We start from the raw sequence: 21474 nt of genomic DNA on the forward strand, positions 1-21474 counted from the left end.
GGCTAAACCATTCTTGAATACTTAAATGCTTGTCAAAAAAAACTATAAGGGAAGTCTAGATTTGACAGGATTTTATTCAAATGCCCTTACAAATCTCCTTCCTCCATTAACAGTGATATAAAACAGCACATGAAATTATCCTGTGCATTTTCTTGCATAACAATTAACCAAACCAGGACAACAATGTTTATATGCAGAGCAATACATTCATCTATTACTGAATTTATAAATATTTTAAATCAAGTATTTCAAAACCAGATTTCAAGTAAAGCAATTAACAAAAAGTAGTAATCAGACAAAAAGGACCATCAGACCATCACAGTCTTAAAAGGCTGCACCATCTGTTGCTTTTTTTTTTTAAAGAGCAGTCTGAAGCGCAGAAAGAAAACATATGTTTTCTAATCTTACTGTCTTGTCTCTATAACAACCACTGATGCAAGTCATATTTATTTCTACAGCACCAATGTCATATATGGTACAATGAAATGAAAATGAAAAGGTCAAAAAACATCAGAGTAGCTTCTCCACAAGATGTCTAAACCTGATAATGTCAAGGTGACTCATCTCCTTTGATTCATAATCATTACGTGCTCTCGACACTACATACACAGTCTGATAACCACTTATTTATAAATCAGAGCCTCCTTTTGCTTTTGCTTTTTTATTTTTTTTAATTCAGATATTTTCTCAGCATCTCCAACATTTAGGGGGACATCACCATGGCACTTGTAATAATGTTATAACTTCGTAAGTTAACCAGCAACAGAATTCACTCTGCAGATGTGCATTTCTGTATTTAATTTTGGACTTTTTCTCAGAAATGTTTGCATCCATTTGCTTCTAATTTTATAAAAGGCACATGAATATACGTAAAAACTTCTGTTCCCATTAAGAGTAGCTGGATAAAGACTTTTCCAATGCAAAAGGAAGTAAATCAGGACTAGGAGGAAAGCCATAAGAAGGAATATCCAAACGTGATCAACAAGAAAATGAAAGAAGTTAGTCACAACTGGCCTTGTCACATGGTGGCACTACAAGTTTCAGCCTAGATCACTAAACTGATGTTCTTAAAAATCAAAGGTAATTTCTCTGGAAATCAGACCGTGAGATTACACAGCAACATCATCAGTAAGTTCTTTCAGAAATTACTGAAAACGCTGCGGTTGGTTACAGACCAACATACAAACCCAACTAACCACTATTTCAGCACATTTTCACTCAAGATTTCTATCGTGTGACCCATCTGTGATCATCAGAAGATCCAGCAATTTTTTCACAGATCAATTTCTCATACATGAAAAACCCACTGTGCTCTCAATAGCTGTGTGTATTTTTAATGTGCAGTCATTCATTCCATTATGAAAGTAAATATTTTATTAATGCTGCAGTCTGCAGCTGAGAATTTTAAATATTAAAAACAGTGAAAGAAAGTGCTGTTTTGAAGACATTTGTTTCACTATTCGAAATAGCTGTTAGACAAAATTATACAACATAGGAATGATGAATAACGATGCCTACTGCCATAAGCTGCTCAACCAGACACTCCGCCTATCTCTCCAAATGCAATTTTCTCTTCCTACACTCTCTTGTCCAGTACAGCTTCAGCAGTCCTCAGTAACAACTGCATTGTTACAATTAACACTGATGATACAACATCTTCAATTTACTGTTTTATTACATCATGCATAATGATGTCTGCTAAAACTGAACAAAAAGGTCACTATGACTGAAGCAAAGAAAAATAGCAAAGGCAACCTCATTTCCTGCCAAACAAAATCAGAATTTTCTACACTTTCAGAAATGAAGCATTCAAAAGAAATTTAAAATTTTTAACAACGGTGACTGCATAAAATCATCTCCTCTGTAAAAATAAAAACAATTCTAGCAATTAATTTTAATATTTAGAATTACCAAAAGAACAGCACTTTCACTTCTGTCAAACTTACATTGCTCTATCCCAATAAAGTCTGTGAGGAACTCCATAAATCAGTGTGCTAACTACAGCCAGTTTATCCTTAAATGATTTAAAGTTTTGTTATTCCAAATTCTCTCTGTTAACTGTACAGTCTACACATCACTTATACTTAAACAGACTCAGTCTAGTTTGTATTTCCACCATGCAATTTCATGAGACAATGTCTTTTAGCTCTGTTTCTTCTTTTTTTCTCCAAAACTCAAGACTATACAAAGCATTCCACTTCCAACACCCACTGAACATGAATCTGACTGTAAATATTCATGTTTGTATGCAAATTTTGAAATCTTACTTAGTTTGCAGATTTTCTCTACAAATGCAAGCCCAAACGCAGCTAAAGACAAGATGAGTGCAAATCAAGATTTTTGCTACACTATCAACTTAGCTGTAACTAAGGAAATACATGGGCAAAAATAAATATTGCTTTACTGGAAAATACAGCGCATCCTTACCTGCAGCTCTATAAAGTATTTTAGGTTCAAAGAATATGCATGGATTTTTATCCTCTATGCATGACAGCAGCAATCCTTTGGCCTGAAGAGGACTCCTTGGAATAACAATCTGTAAAAATATTTTTAAATAGTTTATTTCGAGTACAAGCTTCCTCAACAATACACTGACTGCAAAAACAAAGCAATTATTTGCTTTAAATAAAACTCCATAGCTACTAAGTTGCTACAAAGTTCATTAAAATCAGTGCTGCATCACTAACACACACTCCAAGTTTTGAATTTTATTTCATATTTTATTTAATTCATTCTTGAGACTTGAATAGTTTCCTCTTACATCATGTTATAAATACTGTTTTATTCTCCTCAGGTAATACTAACTATAACTAACTTTTTAAGAAGAGCATTTTCAGGTTGAAAGAATAGAAAAAAAAGTTTGATTCAACAAACTATTGAAGTGCTACTTTTTTAAAATTAATGTAGATGGATGACAAAAAAAAGCAGCTGAGTGATCTCAAGTTGTATAGGTGAACTCCTCATAGGAGGATGGAAGAACTTCAGACTTGGTGCAGTAAAGACTGGAAAAGGAATTTTACTTATGGCAGAAGTTTGAAATCTGGTCATTTTGGAGGCCTTAGTAAAGTCTCTAGATGTAAACTGAGCACTCAGAAGGAAAAAAAATATAACTGCTTTGCCAACAGAAGAGTTAATTATGGATGGTCTAAGAGAATATTAATAACAAACAGAAAGTCACCAAACTTCACAGTTTAAATGAAGACAGAAGCCAAGAGAGCTCAATTTCCTCGGAAATTGAGGAATCAGAACAGATAAATTACATCCCATGGAATTCAAATCTGACATACACTGGGGGTCAAAAATACTAGTAAGCATTTTGTAGCTGTGAAGTTATTCAGAACTTCATTTTATAGCGGTGAAGATTCAAAACACAACATAAATCATCTATCTCATCCAATTAACTCAGTAAGTGAATTTTCTAAGCAAGGGAGAAGCAATCTATTTAAATTTCAACAAAACATTTGACAACAGACATGAAAAATTTTCAGACTGATGAATGCTGGCAGTGCAGCTCCTTCAGGACCACTTTTAGGACAGGCTTTTACCTTACTCATTTATGATGCAAACTCAGAATGCAGAAATGAAAACTATTCAAAAGCTCAGAGTCACCACCAGTAAAGAGGATGATATAAAAAAGTTCAGTTCACATTAAAGATGCGACAGACAAAATCAAAGGAAAACTGAATGATACACAGTGGTAAGTCAGCATTTAGAAAGTAAATTTTTGTTACAAATTTAGAACTTGACAGTAGACATTCAGAGAAAGATCTGAATGCATTATTTGCTCAACAGATAACTAGGACACTAGCTTTAGAAGACATCATCATGTAGTGAAGGAAGTATTAGTGTTATTGAAAAAATCACTGCTAGAAATTCAGTTGGAATACTTCATGAGTACATTGTTTTGAAAGAAAATGAATCAAAACAGATGCCAAAAAAATCTCCTTGATAGTTTGATTTGTTTAGTCTAAGAAGAAACAACGACTAAAGGGAAAACAATTGCTCTCTGTGCAATGCATCTGTCCGTTCTCCATGAAAGGAAAGATGAATTGAAGTTTCAAGTTAGAAAGAAATTTCAGCTGGAAATGGAAAGAAAATTTCTATCTGCAATGGCAAAGATCCTGGCACGCTCTTGCAGTTGAATAAAGAGAGTCAGTATTTAAGACAGATGAATGCTCTAAGACATCTCCTCACAATGGTAGACGAAAGAAACAATGATCTAACAATGTCCTCCTCACTTCAACAAACTTTATTCTTAAGTGCTAATGATTACAGTTTCTCCCCTCAACAACCAAGTTTACATAAACCTTCTTCTGCTACTGAAATCTGAATCTCACCTTTTGCTTACCAAGAAGTGTTAAAACCTTCAGTCAGAAACCAGCTACAGAGCTTAGTAAGAGGGCAGTTCTGCAAACCATTCTCCTGTGGGACGTTTCCTGTCCTCTCCAACCTGTAAATCATGGCCTTACTTCCCATGCAAAATATGCACAGATGACAAAGCCTTCACTGAGTTACATTAATATCTACTACTAACATATTGAGAGTTTCAACAGTAATAACTGTTTTAAACATTAACTGTATTAACGAACAGCTTTGCAGAAAAAATCAAAGATGCAACACTGTTTTCACAAAGATACAAAATTCAAAAGAGTACTCCTCCATGCATCCAAAATTAATATATCGTTCCACCAATTCCATAGAATTTAATGTGTTCTTTAACTGAGATGGCAGCAATTAACTGTAACAATGTATCTTAGCACATTACCCAAGGAATTTCCGCTTTGGGTTCCTTTAGGCTCTTCAGCAACTTTTAATTCCCTACAGTCCCTAAGGCTTCTTCCAAACCCCAGTGCCCACCACTTTTTCCCAGTAGTACCTGCAAGCCATAAACCAACATATTTGCCCCCATTAATGCATCCTTGCATCTCATCCTTGGTATAGCTAAGATATACAGATTAAGATATTGACCTGAAAGGGTCAGAAGAAAATAAAAAGGAAAAAACAAAAAGAAGAATCAAAGACAAAAGAAAATGAAATCATCGAGCATAATAAAATAAAATTTTGACTAACTTATTCAGAAGACTAAACTCAGTAGTATTAGACTGCACTGAATTAGAAAGGGTTTTAACCAACACAAAATCTCAGCACTTAGTTAGTTCGATATGAAGATTTGAGATTGACAAAGAAGGCCAGCAGATAGACCTGATGTCAGTATCTTAATCATAAAACTATTTTATTCTTCTACATCATAATAAACTACTCACGTTTTTTTCAAAAAGCTCAAGAAACTTTCAGAATCAAATACCTGGCAAGAGACTCTGTAGTTTACTTATCTATATTGCTGAATATTTTCAAGTTTAGTATAAGAACACCTCAAAGTCCTTAAAAATATCCAAACATGAAGATGTATTCCTCTTTTTCAAGGATCATGAAATACAATGCAAATAACATACAATAAAACGTGAACGATGTAAGCTCTTATTTACAAGTAGGATAAATGCTTATAGCCTCCCTGTACAAGAGTAATATCTGACATTTCAGTACACCAATACCATATTAAGGAGTAGTTTAAACAAAAGATAAACAATGAACATGTGTCTTCCACATACAAATACTGTTTTTGTTCAAGTCCATCCCATTAATCAAGCTATGATTCATCCCTTAATGGGTTGGATGTCAGTTAATCCAAATGTACAAGTCCACGGACATTAAATTTACTCAGAAAGAATGGGCTTTACTCAGAATTTACTCAGGAAGCTGCCAAAGAATGTTTTCTTAATCCCAGATGACCAGATTCCCCCACTCCATCTTCACTAAGAACCACATCTAAATGCTAAGAAGCTTTACTTTCAAGAAATGCCACTTTCCCACACAGAAAGCTTGCCCCAAGGTATCATTCACATAATCATAGAACAGTTGAGGTTAGATGGGCCCTCTGGATCCACCTGGCACAGTCCCTGCTCAAAACCAAAAAAGGTTGTCCAGGATCACTTTAATATGGCTTTTGAATATCCTCAAGGAAGGAGATTCTACAGCCTTTTTAGGCAACCAGGGCTCAGTCACCCGCACAGTTAAATAAGCGCTTCCTGGTATTTCAGACTGAACCTCCTGCGTTTCAGTTTCAGTGCAACTAATAGCTCTTGTTTTTTCACTGTCATTTATATACATGAATTTTATAAATCACTTAAGGACACATGTAGGAAAAAAAAAAAAAAAGGAAAGCACTATTCATAAGTTTTTAATTTCTGTGGTATGTTGGCGACACTGAGCAAATGTAAAATGTATGCTTTTAGTGCAAAAAGCAAACACAATGCTATACCTGCTAAAGGTTGTTTCAATTATGACTATAAATTCTCCAACTCTTAACACAGTTTAAGCTTTATTAATGGAAAGATTCTAACATAGTTCTTAATTAGCACATTCAGATGTTCTGCTGTGTACATTGTTTTCCATTCTCCCTTCCCTGCCTGCACTCAGACTCATTAGTCTGATTAGTCAGGTTCACCCACAATCAATCTTTGTAACATAAGAATTACTGTACCTTTATCCCTGGACAGTGAGCAAAAAAAGCTTCTGGACTTTGAGAGTGATACAGCGCACCATGTCCCACACAACCCCAGGGGGCTCTGATAGTGAGGTTTCCGCAATTAAACAGATCTCCTGAGCGGTAACGATACTTTGCTGCTTCATTAACAATCTGAGGAAAAAAGAAAAAGTAATATCCAGTCCAATACCTCTAGTTACATATCATTAAACCTCTATAATACATAAGATACATCTATATCATCTACTCCATGCATAGAATTCAGAGGACTAAACTAGCTGCAAAAGACTCCTTTAATTATATTGAAAGGTAAACATTTTCCAAGGCAAGTGAGTTGGTAGTTTAGTGGGTTCAAGTTAAACACTCATTTATGAGCAGCTTGCGGAAGTCGCGCTGATCGCCAGCACTCGTTCTTGTGGGAGACTTCAATTTCCCTGATATACGTTGGAAATATAATATAACACATCCTACAGAGGAAGCAGTCCAAGAAGTTTCTAGAGTGTGTGGAAGATAGCTTCCTCAAGCAGCTGGTAGGAGACCCTACCAGGGGTGATGCCCTGCTAGACCTGCTCTTCACTAACAGAGAAGGTGTGAGATGTGAAGGCTGGGGACTGTCTTGGGCAGAGCAACCATGAAATTGTTGAATTCTCTATTTTTGGAGATGTCAGAAGGGTGACTAACAAAACTGCTATCTTGGACTTCAAGAGGGTGGACTTTGACTCCCTTGGGAGTCGCTCCTTAAGGGTAAAGGGTCCAGGAAGCCTGGATGCTTCTCATGATGGAAATCTTAAAGGTACACTAACAGGCTGTTCCTGAATGCCATAAGGTGAGCCGTAGGGGAAGAAGACCAATGTGGATGAGCCGAGAAATGTTGAGACTCTGGAAGAAAAAGAGAGTCTTTTGGAAGAAAGGACAGGCTACTTGGGGAGATTACAAGGAAGTTGCTAAGGTATGCAGGGAGGAAGTTAGAAGGGCAAAAGCCCAACTTGAACTCAGATTGGCCACTGCAATAAGAGAGAATAAGAAATCCTATTATAAATATATCAACAGTAAGAGAAGAACCAGGGAGAGTTTCCATCCTTTACTTGATGCAGCGGGGAATGTGACCACTGAGGTCCTCCAACGCCTTCTTTATATCTGTCTTTAATAGGCAGGTCAGTTATCCTCAGGGCACTTTACACCCTGATCTGGAAGTCTGGGATGCTACACAGATACACCCCCGGTGATTCAGGTGGAGACGGTTAGAGAGCTCCTCCTCCATCTGGACTGTCACAAGTCCATGGGACTGGACAGGCTTCATCCTAGGGTGCTGAGGGAGCTGGCAGGGGTGATTGCTGAGCTGCTGTTGGCCATCTACCAGTGCTCCTCATTATCTAGAGAGGTCCCAGAGGATTGGAGACTTGGCAATGTGACTCCCATCTACAAGAAAGGCCATAAGGAGGATCCGGGGAACTACAGGCTTGTCAGCCTGATCTCAGTACCAGGAAGGTTATGGAGTAAATCATCTTAGGTGAGATCACACAACATGTGTGTGGCATCCAGGGGATCAGGCCCAGCCAGCATGGGTTCATGAAAGGCAGGTCATGCTTGACCAACCTCATCTCTTCTACGACTGGGCGACCAGACTGATAGATGAGGGAAGGGCAGTTGATGTAGTCTACTTAGACTTCAGCAAAGCCTTTAACACGGTCTCTCACAATATTCTTCTGGGGAAACTGGCTGCCAGTGGCCTGCACCAGTATATTCTTCATTGGGTAAGGAACTGGCTAGAGGGCTGTGCCCAACAGGTAATGGTTAAGGGAGCTAAGTCCAGCTGGTGATCCATTACAAGTGGTGTCCTCCAGGGGTCGGTAATGGGGCTCATCTTGTTTAATATCTTTATTGATGACCTAGATGAAGGGAGTGAGTATACCCTCAATAAGTTTGCAGATAATACCAAGTTGGGAGGTAGCGTCGATCTGTCTGAGGGTAGGAAGGCCATTCAGAGGGATCTAGATAAGCTGGATCACTGGGCTAAGGTGAATAGGATGAGGTTCAACAAGGCCAAGTGCCGGGTCCCACACTCTGGCTACAACAACCCCATACAGTGCTATAGGCTTGGGGATGAGTGGCTGGATGACTGTGAAGAGAAAAGGGACCTGGAGGTGTTGGCTGATGCTCAGCTGAACATGAGCCAACAGTGTGCCCAGGTGGCCAAGAGAGCCAATGCCATCCTGGCCTGAATTAGAAATAGTGTGGCCAGCAGGAGCAGGGAGGTAATCATCCCCCTGTACTCAGCACTGGTGAGGCGACACCTTGAGTACTGTGTTCAGTTTTGGGCCCCTCACTACAAGAAAGACATTGAGGCCCTGGAACGTGTCCAGAGAAGGGCAATCAAACTGGTGAGTGGTCTGGAGCACAAGTCTTATGAGGAGCAGCTGAGGGAGCTGGGATTATTTAGTCTGGAGAAGAGGAGGCTCAGGGGAGACCTCATTGCACTCTACAACTTCCTGAAGGAAGGTTGTGATGAGGAGGGGTTTGGCCTCTTCTCCCAGGCAACAAACAGGACCCGAGGAAATGGCCACAAGTTGTACCAGAGGAGGTTTAGGTTAGACATAAGGAAGAACTTATTCCCTCAGAGAGTGGTCAGGCACTGGAATGGCTACCCAGGGAGGTGGTGGAGTCGCCGTCCCCGGCAGTGTTCAAGAGGCATCTGGATGAGGATCTACGAGATATTGTTTAGAGGCTTCTGGTAACAATGGTAATGGGAGGACTGTTGGACTAGATGATTTTGCAGGTCATTTCCAGCCTTGTGATTTTATGATTCTATGAATCTATGATTCTATGAAGAGTAGTCATATAGCCCAGTTGTTTCCCCATTCCCAGAAGACAGTCAGCTCAGTTCAAATTCACAGTTTTTCCTGTTGACAAATAGTTGGCCTGCAATCACACAAAGAAGTAAGAGATGGTGTTGGGACAACACAGCTGGGGAATTTAAGGCAGTTTAAACTAATTTACATTATTTAATCAGCATTCAACCTGAGACTGGTACCTTCCTGTTTACACAGGGCATGCATAAATATTAGTATTGCAGCCATGGCTATTTTTGCATAAAGCACATATTCAGATCAAGTATTAATGCTAACAAAAGAATATTTAAAACAAATTCACAAAACAACTTTTTTACTTCATTCAAAATTATTGGTACTAACCTGATCAAATGCTGGAAAAATGTAATCTGCAAACTGAATTTCTGCAATGGCTGTAGCACCTGCAACAGCAACTCCAATACCAAATCCAACAATTCCTTGCTCACACAAAGGGGTATTAAAAACTCTGTCTTTGCCTGTAAAACAAGAACAATTCCTTTAATGCACCAGTTGTAAGTGGAAAACCTAGCACCAGAAATATTCAAGTTAAATTGTCTGCAATTGAGCATATTGCTCTTTAGGTAGGCTTTTTATGTGTATCAATCATGAACATTCATTACAGATACAGGTATCTGCAGTCATTCAAAGGAAGACAAGGGTTAGGGTTAGATGTAAGTTAAGAACAGCTTAAGTAATTTACAATATTCTTATTAGCACTTCGAGGAAAATAAGTTGTTCCAATAACGCGCAAATGAACGTGTGTGGTCATGTTTACACAGGAGGAATAAACACTCGCAAACATTAAGAAAGTTACAACAGAGAAAAAGTATTGTTACTTCAACTGTTTTTTTTTCTAGACAATCAAAATTATCTGTCCATCCTCAAACATACATGGCCCTACACGCGCCATCTATCTCCAGTATGCTGTCTTTTCCCACCACTCCCCGTAAGCAGATCCCAGCCTAACCAGTTTTTTAATTAAAGAAAGACTGCATTTCCTAAAGAATTTGGTTCACCAGTAGGAATCACAGAACCATAGAATTATGGAATCATAGAATTGCTCAGGTAGGAAAAGACCTTCAAGATCATCAAGTCCAACCACAACCTAACCATACTACCCTAACTCCAACTACCCTCCGCTAAATCACGTCCCTGAGCACCACATCCAAATGGTCTTTGAAAACATCCAAGGATGGTGACCCAATCACCTCCCTGGGGAGCCTATTCCAGTGCTTAAAACCCTTTCTGTAAAGAAGTTTTTCCCGATATCCAACCTAAACTTGCCCTGGTGCAACTTGAGGCCATTTCCCCTCATGCTGTCACTTGTCACCAGTGAGAAGAGCCCAATCCCGCACTCGCTGTAGGCATCTTTCAGATATTGCAAGAGAGCAATAAGGTCTCTCCTCAGCCTCCTCTTCCCCAGACTAAACAGTCCCAGTTACTCCAGTCTCTCCTGGATATTCTCCAAGCCCTTCACAAGCCCACGTGCCTTTCTTTGGACCTGCTCCAGCACCTCCATGTCCTTTCTGTACTGAGGTGCCCAAAACCTCCAGGTGAGGCCTCACCAGTGCTGAGTACAGGGGCAGGATGACTTCCCCAGTCCTGCTCACCACACCATTCCTGATACAAGCCAGGATATCATTGGCCTTCTTGGCCACCTGGGCACACTGCTGGCTCATATTCAGCCAACTGTCCATTAGTACACCAAGTCCCTTTCCATCAGGTAGCTTTCCAGCCACTAAAACAAACTCATTTAAGGCAAGTAAAAAAGAATGCCAGCCAACAATACTAAAATGTTAGTAGTGTCAGTGAGGCTACGTAAGTCATCACAAGTCTGAATGCCTAGCACAATTGCAGGACATATTACAGTTTGACAGGCAAGACAGAAAAAATATTTTCAAGCACCTGTGCTTTTTTTGTTGGTTTGTTTTTGTTTTTTTTTTTTTCCCCTGGAGGGAAGCATTGTTTTCTGAACTTCCATGACTTCCACTCATTCTTTAAAAATGAGTGTTTGTATCAAACCCCTGTGACCTACAGTAATTTTAAGATATGAGCACACTGGGCCACTTTTTGTTTAGAAATTAATTTCCAAGAAACTTCAAGATTTCATTTCTTAGGACTTAGAAGAATTGACATTCCTGGGAGACACAAAAATGTTACCATAGCTAAATCAGCAATTAAGACTGAATTCCAGATTAACAAAATCATTGCATAGCTTTTGAGATAAGTTCTTTGTTGTCACTATGCCAAATAGTCACTGAATATTATCCTGATCAACTCCTGAATCACATCACCCTGCAGATCTTAGAACAGTTTACAAGTAGATAAACCAGCTCTCACTTCCAAAATATATGAGCAAACTAACCCAAGTAATTTCCAGATGTGAGTCAACTGTACTTCATTTCACATGTCCTGAAAAAAAATAATCCTTACAGGTATCATGTTTAAAAGTTCTTCAGACCAAAAATGATGCAGAAAGTCAGAATGGCAGTAACTTCACAGCACTGACATTTACTGTTGCTGGGCATTTATCTTATCAGTGTGCCTCAATAAAACATCAAGCCTCCATATTCCTATTCTTCCTTTACATGTACTACCAGCATCATTGCATAAAAATAGCCCCAAACCAAACAGATTCCCATAAAAAGAGTAGGAAATTCACACATGGAAAAGATCTTAAAAAAAAAACGTTGTTTGTTTTTATTGCCCTTGCAATTAAATTATACTAATTTCAGACAGATATCAATCATTGGTTTTATTGCCAAGAAATTTATCAAGAAGAAAAAATGGTTTGAAAAGCTTCAAAAGGGGATTATGTCTACCCTTAGAAACTGACAATAGGGACAGTTTAAGTCACATCCCTACTTTCCTTTTCACATGCAAAAAAAGGAATTTTGGCACTAAGGGCAATTTAGCAGAATGCAGAATCAGTAGATCAGTGAACTAACACGTAAGACAGAGAAAGAAAGAAATACCATGGAAAGACAAAAGAAACCCTATAACACCGCCATAGAATGATTTTTAAATTAGAGCAACCACATGCTGCTGCCCCTGAACCCAGAGGACAGCTGTATGCATCCCGCAGGGTCTCCCTCTGCTGAGGGGCACCACAGCCTTCCCCTCTCCTAATGTGCAACAGGCCTCCGCTGCAGGTGTCTGTACCACTGGTAGCAGCCTAAGCAATCCAAGTCTCCATTTAGCACCTGTATTTTTATTTTTCAGGGCCTATAGCCAGTATAATCCAATGAACAGCCGGTTTTCTTCAGCCAAAGAATTTTTAGCCAGGAAAAAGGAGCATAAAGCACCCATGAAAACGTGTGTACCTGTCCCAGACTTCACCACCACTTGGGCCTGTGAGGAAGCCCTTCTCTTCAATGATGAATGTAATGTTTGCTTTTCTTAATTATTTTTTTTAATCATTTTGTCTCAAATTTATAACGTGTGAACATCATATTACATGTGTCTGCTTCATAGACATTTACAGGCAGTTAAAGCATTTCACCTCATTTGCTCACATGGTATTCTGATTGTATACAAGCAAATGTATTTTTTTAAATTTACAACACTTAATAGAGTCCTGAAAACCAGTAGCAGCATAAGGGAAGGTTAGGTTTGCATTTCAATTTGTTTCTCTTGGATGTGCTGGTCCATTTGGTCACAATTCTTCCCTCTCAGGCAGAGCACTGGAAGCCAGATGTATTATAGATAGAAAAGTAAAACAAGCCAGCAATGCTTACTGTCATATAAGAAAACAAATGGATTGTTGAGAATTGCCCAGAAACAGTCAAATAATACTAAGCTTACCTGATCTTACTCTTTTAAGAACAGATTTTTCAGAGTAAGCTGAAATAGTTTTGTGCATTGGTCCTATAAATAACTGTAATATCATCATGCAAAAAGAATTAAGTGGACTTGAACAATCTTACAAAATTAGTTTTTGAGCAGTCATTTATATGAACTTCAAAAATAATTGTTTAATATCATTTTTAGGTAGATGAATGAATTAGAAGTATTTTACAATCACGACACTAACATTCCCCTCTGTGATTCAGAATATAAAAGACACCCTAATGAAACTCCTGAAAAAGTTTTGGGATTAAATTAGAGGCAGCATGATGCTATAGATGGGTACAATAAAATAAATGATATGAGAATCAGTGAAAGAAAACATAAAATATACCACAACAGTTATACTATAATCAGTTTGAAGTACCTAATTGGAACTTTCAGAAGTAAAGGTGTAACCCTGAGGTACTACAGCTTGAAACAGTAAAGACATTCAGGTAATTCTCACTATATGAGATTCATAACTTAGGAATTAATTTTAGATGTATAACAATTATAAGGACCCCTCTTTCAACCAAAGCCTAAAGTATGCCTTTTCTACTCATTAGATGGGAAAACAAGTCTTGGATATGGCTTCATTATGATCTTGTTTTACATAAAAGCTAGACTTTCAGAACAGAAGATATACACATTATCATATAAAGCAAATTTCCTGAACACTAGAAATGTTAGGGTATGTTTTTAGCCTCTTATTTGTATTTACACAATCTGAAAACCATTAATAAAAGGAATACCAAATATAAAACATTGAAAACTAAAAGCTTATATATGTTTACATACTTTTCAAAATGTGGGAAGGAAGTCTGTTTTGATGGAGTTATTCATATCAGCCTTTGGAAACCATTCACTCAGCTGAACTTTAACTCAAGACTAATAATCCAGAGATACTTTATCTTTCCATACTTCGCTTCCGTATCAACGAAGAAATACTTCCCAAAACATGCCTTTCACATCAGCAAAGCAGCTCAAAACAAGCAATACAAACTCAGATTTTCATTACCATGGATGGAAGGAAGTGACACCTCTGCCTTATCTGAGCCCTCATGCATCAGCCTCTGGGGAGACGTTCCACTTTCATTCAGCCTGCCCAGCTTTCTCATCATCCCTACTTTCAGCCATCTGAACAAGCTGATGTTCTTCTCCATGCAGTGAATTAAACATATGTCACATACAGACCTACATGGAACGTAGATGATTCTCCTTATGTCTCCACCTCAGGAATTCAGAAAGAGGGTTAGATGCACATTAAGAAAGTGAATAAATACATCACCTAGTAAGGTAAATCTGAAAAGATTAAAAACTGAGAAAAAAAAGTAGCAGCTGATTGATTTTTTTTAATTATTATTCAGTTCTTTCATCCACCTGTGAACTGCTTTTATTTGAATAAAACAAGATTGGTCTCTGACATCTTCTGAAAAAAAAGAACCTCACCAGTGCTTAAACTGTCACTGACACTTTGCCTAAGAGGCAACAGATTTAACTCAGTCTTACAATCATTTCCTGCTCCAAAAGGAAAAAGTTCATAGCAACCTAACAGAACACATGTTTACAGGCATATGTAATCGATTATTATGCATTAATGTTTTGGCCTGCTTCTTCTTTATTTATTCCAAGCTGTCAGGAAAAAACTATTTCAGCTTTCAATATCTACAATGGGTGAAACGTTTCTGTTTTAATTTATCTCTAAAAATGAGTTATTCAAACAATATGAAATGTCCTATGTACTAACACATGACCCAAGGCTCCAACTCCAGAGCCTTTTGCTCTGTAAGAGCATATGTTCAAATATTTGAGTGATTTGTGTAGTACTGGTTAGTTTCTTAAGGACACTTTTCTTTTGGGTATTTCTACATCACTCACGTTAAAAAAAGGCATCTTAAAAAAAAAAAAAAAACATTAATACTGGGTTGTTTTAATAATAAAATTATTAGCAATTTATCTAGGCAACATTTTATTTGCCCTGTGAACTCAGGAGCTTCAATTAAAAATCTATATTACAAGTCAAACAGAAGAGTCCAACAAGCTAAATATATTCTAAAGCTAAATATATATCCCACAACCCAGGATGAATGTAAAATCCATTTGAATTTTGGTTAATTAGCAGGTAATCCCATAACAGTATTCCAGCTCTTCCCTTAAACCAACAAGTCAGGACATGGCATCTAGATATAACTAAATAAAAAAAAGAAAAAAAAAAAAGAAAAAAAAAAAAACATTTAAGAAAACTGCAAGAGACAGAAATCCAGGTCAGAAAGGAGACCTGCATGCACTGAACTACATTTTCTGCTCTCTCTTCTGTTGCTGCAGAATCTGCTATAACACTACTTTGCAAAAAAAGATCCCGACATCTTCCATATGAAAGCTTTATAGCAGTCAAATGACTGCTTGGTTTCACTTGTTTCACAGGATTCTCAGAAAAGATTAAATTAAGAAATAAATAAATAAATAAATCTATACTTCTGAAGCACTGATCACCAGAGTGTTGCCCAAAGGAAAGGACACCTATTCTGACAGGTAGCTGTGAAGAACAGGAATTCCTCACAGGTTTATCCAGATTTCTTTTGTTCCATTCAGAAGAGTAGTTCAGGTAAACTGGAAATTATAAGAAAAAATACCCCTTCAGCTGCTAAGTCTTCCCTAATTACTATTTCTGAAGCATTTATACATATAAACAGACCTGAATATGTGAAGTAGCAACAGCTCAAAGCATTCTCAGCATGATGTTCCCTTGCTCAACACGGTACATTTTATTTCCAAGTGCTCCATATACTCCAATTGTGCTTCTACCTCTCCCCTAAGAGTCCCTTAGGAGAAAAGAGTATGTATTCAATTTCCATTTAATCATCATTCTCAAAGAATCTCAATAATATCAGAGTCAGGAGAACTACTGGAGCACAAAAAAAAATGTTAGCATGGATGAAGAGCAAGCCTCTCCATGACCTTATTCTTATAACCTTATACAACTCTTAAATTCTTATGGTCTGTGCAGTTAGTGAGTTGCAGGTGTGGAAAGAAAGGATACTTACTTTCTAGTAAAACCTTGAAGTTGTTTCTAACATGAAGTAACATTAAGCATTTACTTAACTGCCAGGCTTGTGGCTCTCTGGGTGAGGGAAGACCTGGGAAATTTGTTTATTTACAGCTCTGCCTACTGACAGAACATAAGATAAACTTACTTTTCTTGCCCTCTCCTCCATGCTAGATTTCCTATCATCTAAGAAAAACTAGCATCCCCACAAGAGCTAAAGAGTAAAGCATAAATGATAAAATGTGTTACCTAATTTTCTCCCTTTCTCAGCAGGCAAGTGGGAACAGAAGAGGTCAGGAGAGGCTAATGCAAAGCTTTTGCATTAACTTGAAATGGCCAGTAAATTTGTATGTCGTTTAATCCTTCCATACTAGAAAAACAGACAAGCAATTGCATAGAAGTTCTCTTCAGGAGCTCGGTGATATGCGAAACAGATGCAAAAAGGAAAAATAATTATTTAAGGAAAACAATTCACTCTGATGTTAGACAAATGCTCAAACAAGCTACCCAGAACAGTTATACAAGCTCCTTCCTGACATGTTCAAAACTCTCCTGGACAAGCAACCTAAACTGGCTCTTACTGTGAAAATTGGTTTGGAGCAGATGACCTTCAAGGTCTCTTCTTTCCAACCTTTATTATTCTATGGCTCATTAACAGCCCCAAGCAGGGCTATGTGCTGGATGTCCTAACATCTTTTCTGCACCTACCCTGCTGATGGGGACGTTTCATGACATTGATAAAACAGTACTGATTCAGCTCCAAATCGTTAGAAAAATATTTTATCAACAGTTCACATCAAAGCTGCAGATTTACTCACCAGAATTTCTTTCTTTCTTTTCTGCTGACAATGCAGGTAGCTCACTCAGCGATGAATTCATTCTGATCACCTGGCTCATACACCACATTATACCAGACTCAAGAAAAAAGCACTCTGCCTAACCACAGCACAGCATTCGTGTGTTCCTACAGCAATGATTCATCGCATCCCTTGCCCACCCACCAAAAATTTTTGCTGCACAAGAAGCACACCTGCAGAAAAACATAACTGACTATGGAGACTTGGAAAGCTATATCAGGTGATAGAATATTCACTTGCAAAAACAAGCTCTAAAATCAGCATTCACCACTTACACGTGGGATAATACATCAACTTTGATCAGTTCCACACATTTTCTGACTATGTGCCATGTTACATAGCACTACAAAATATCCAACAGGAAAATGCACAACAGTTACCAAAGCTAAGTACTAAATCATAGCCTCTCTGCTACAAGAGGCTGAGTAGGCTATCTGAGTGACAAACTTGGGAAGAAACAGAGGCACCCTCTCCCACTCAGTAGAATCAGTAGCGTACAAATACTTCATGACAGTCTGAAAGCAAGCTGGCTCTAGTCTATATTGTGAAGCAACTACGCTCAACACAACAGCATGGATTTAACGCCACTAAAAAAAAAGATAAAGTACTGTATTTCCAAGAATATGCAGTAATGAAAAACATGTATCTCAGATAATGCAAAGGACATGAGAAAAAAAAAAAAACGAAAAAAATTTATCAATATGCAGTGCTCCCATTGAATAGGGAAAAATCCCTGCCAGATTATAAGGATATAGCGTGTCAACAAAGTAACATAAAGGAGACTTTCAGTAACTGCTAGTATGTTACGTCATTTTAGTCACGAGAAGACAATACTGAATTAACTTTCTCCTCAAAGTGTTTCTGTTGCAAAATGTCTCAGATATTTGACCCATTCTGTTCAATATGTTTATTGACAATCTGGATGAGGGCATTGAGTCCATCCTCAGTAAGTTTGTAGATGACAGCAAGTGGGGAGGAAGCATCGATCTGTCTGGGGATAGGAAGGCCCTACAGAGAGATCTGGACAGGCTGGATTTCCAGGCTTAGAATGAAGTTCAACAAGTCCAGGTGGCTAGTCCTGCACTTTGGCCACAACAGCTCCAGGCAACAGTACAGGCTTGGGGCAGAGTGGTTGGAAGACTGCATGGAGGAAATGGACCTAGGAGTGTTGGTTGACACTCTGCTAAACATGAAGCAGCAGGTATCCCAGGTAGCCAAAAAGGCCAATAGCATCCTGGCTGGTATCAGAAATAGTGTTGGCAGCAGGAAAAGGAAGGTGACTGTCCTCCTGAACACCTCAAGTACTGTTCTCAGTTTTTGGCCCCTCACTACAAAAAAGACATCAAGGCCCTGGAGTAGGTCCACAGAAGGGTAACAAAGCTGGTGAGAGCTCTGGAGGACACGTCTTATAAGGAACAGTTTAGGGAACTAGAATTGCTGAGTCTGGAGAAGAGGAGGACCAGGGTAGACCTTACTGCCTCTACAACTACCTGAAAGGATGTGGAAGGTGGGAGTCAGCTTTTCCTCTCATGTATCTAGCAATAGGAATAGAGGGAATGGCCTCAAGTTACACAAGCAGGGATTCAACTTGGATGTTAGGAAAAATTTCTTCTCTGAAAGGGTGGTCAGGAACTGGAATGGACTGCCCAGGGAGCTCACGGAGTCACCATCCCCAGAGGCATTCAAGAAACATTTAGATGTTGTACTAAGGGACAAGGTTTAGTGGGAAAATATTGGGGGTAGGTGGACAGTTGGACTGGATGATCCTGGAGGCCTTTTCCAACCTTGATGATTCTATGACTTGAGCAGTTTGACCCTTCTAACAAATTATTCCCATGAAAACTCAATGCTGTACACTTGTAATAAAGTCTGCAACGTCATCTTAAACTGAAGTGGTGATAATTATCACATTCTCATCACCAACTTCAGAGGCAGAAAAAAATAGTGGACGCGCTAAATTAGTCCCATGCAATGAATACAAATAAAACAGAGAGCAGGCTGATCACGGGGCTAACCAAGGCAATTGAGAATGTTCTAATTCAATTTAAGGAATAGTACAGATTTGAGGACTGACATCTAAAACAAGGCATACAAATTATGTAGCTGGACTTTGTATTGATACAGATTGTAGATATAGCTATATACATAAATTCCATCTTGCGTTCTTAATACTTGATGTTTCATCCTTGTTGATGCTTTATTACTACAGTATTATTTTTTAAACATTTCAGTGTAAGAATTTTCTCAAATGGAAAAATCCATTTTGAAGGAGGTCAGCAGCAAACACTTTATGCTCAGAAACGTATCTTTAAATACCTTTAAAATGTGTTGCAGCTGCTTTTGAAAGCTCTGGACAGAGTCTCTAAGGTTTCTGGACTCTACTTTGCACTGGTGAGGCCTCACCCAGAGTACTGAGTCCAGATGTAGAACCCAATACAGGAGAGACATAGACCTGTTAGAGTTTGTCCAGAGGAGGGTCACAAAAACGATCCAAGGGATGGCACACGCCTAGGACAAGGATAAATGGTTTCAAACTGAAAGAGGGAAATTTAAACTGGATATTAGCAAAGGTGTTTTGTTTTGTTATGTTTTGTTTTTTTTTGTTTGTTTGTTTTTGGTTTTTTTTGTTAATGATAAGGGTGGTGAGACACTGGAACAGGTTGCCCACAGAGATGGTGGATGCCCTGAAGACACTCAAGATCAGGCTGACTCAAGCCCTGGGAAACCCTATGGATGTCCTGTTCATTGCAGGGGAGTTGGACTACATGACCTTTAAAGGTCCCCTCCAACTCCAAGGGTTCTATGATCCTACGATTCTAAGTTCCATATTACAGTGTAAGTCCTTTATTTCTCCTCACACAGATTTACAATCCATAAGAAGAAACAATCAAAACCAGCAAGTCCCAAACAAAATATGCATTGCTTTCAAAACAGAGACACTAAAAACAAAGGCATTAATTTTTTTATGTCAATATCCCATTGATACAGATTGTAAAAGTACATACTATGCCATTATCAAATTCTCAAATAACTTCTTTTTTCTAGCTGCAAATCCTAAGAAAAGAATTGGCTATTAAGATGAAAATGAACAAAATGTACAGTTGTGTAATGAACAAGGAACACGTTCTCCAGATGTTCCTATTCAAAGGCATTTATATAAATCAGAAAAAAATCACAATCTTGCCAGACTCCTCTGGAAGAATCAGGAAGAAAAAAAAAAAAAAAATCTGCAGAATTGTCTGCTGAAGTCTATTCACAAAGATACAAGGATAACCAAACTCCAGGCTTCTTAAATGTTACCCCGTCTAGATACATAAACCACTTTCAACCCAGTGAAATTTTCCAACCCATTTTCCAATCCCAACTTAAGTCTGACAAATTAAAAAATATTGAACTACTTCATTCAAGCACACGCACTGTGTGCGTAAGGACAAGCATATCCATAAAAGGGGTAGCAGGGTGCTTCTCCAATAAGCTTGAAGACTACTTCTGAAGCAACGTCTATAAAATGAACCCCTAATCACTCATGTCTCATGCTACTTAAGGACAAATTTTTCCCCTCAGCTTATTGCTATGTTTCATACAGCATGCAAAAGACCCAAGATTATTGATTAAAAAGAACTCGGAAGAAAAAAAAAAAAAAAAAGGAACCCATCACACCTACTAAAGTAATCCCCAACTAGTAGTAGGCTTCTGGAAGGCACTACAAGACCCAGACAGCCTATCCAAACTATATTCAGCTACTTGGTGACCTTGCAGTGCAATCTTGGCACTACAAGTGCAGACACAGAACATCCATTGATGGACCTCTACACTCTCAGCAGTAAAGGGACCTTGCTTTGAAGTCTCCACAATAACTAATTTGCCTGAAATAAAATAAAATAACAAAAACACTTCCACAATATAAACATTTTAAACATTTTATAGATTTTAGAGGAAAATATTTAGAACTTAAAAAACTCTTTATCTACTTCTATTTACCTATTTTCAAAAAGTTCTTCAACTATTTCACAATGCACAGCATTTTTTTATTATTATTATTAATTTTTTTTATTTTTTTTTTAAGCATATCCAATCCTTAGCCAAGAACTTCAGCAAATACAATAACAACTTAGGGACATCTATGTCTCATCATGTACATTTTCCCCCATAGGCATTTCACTTAAACAGTCTTCCTTCAGTGGTTTTCTGCAGCTCATAAACACACAAAAAATATTGCATTTAAGTAAACACTTTTCTCCAAAGTTGACTACCTCAATTTTACAAATGCAGGCATCTCCTGGATAGATAAACAAAACCTCCTGAATTATGTTGCTGGACTATATACAAACCAGTCATTTACTAAGAATG

At 38.1% G+C, this 21474-nt stretch overlaps 1 protein-coding gene across 1 annotated transcript in view; it reads right to left on the reverse strand.

Annotated features, from left to right (window-relative positions):
• BCKDHB (branched chain keto acid dehydrogenase E1 subunit beta) overlaps positions 1–21474 on the reverse strand; it is a 108724-nt gene that overhangs the window by 77069 nt on the left and 10181 nt on the right. The window contains exons 4-6 of the mRNA XM_010707698.2: positions 9736–9869; positions 6542–6697; positions 2428–2536 (exon numbers count right to left, since the gene is read on the reverse strand). Of these exons, the coding sequence (XP_010706000.2) occupies positions 2428–2536; positions 6542–6697; positions 9736–9869 (399 nt within the window). The remainder of the gene's footprint in view (positions 1–2427; positions 2537–6541; positions 6698–9735; positions 9870–21474) is intronic.

The sequence above is a fragment of the Meleagris gallopavo genome, chromosome 2 (genome assembly GCF_905368555.1).
Source record: "Meleagris gallopavo chromosome 2, MGAL_WU_HG_1.1, whole genome shotgun sequence".
Taxonomy (NCBI): Eukaryota; Metazoa; Chordata; class Aves; order Galliformes; family Phasianidae; genus Meleagris; species Meleagris gallopavo.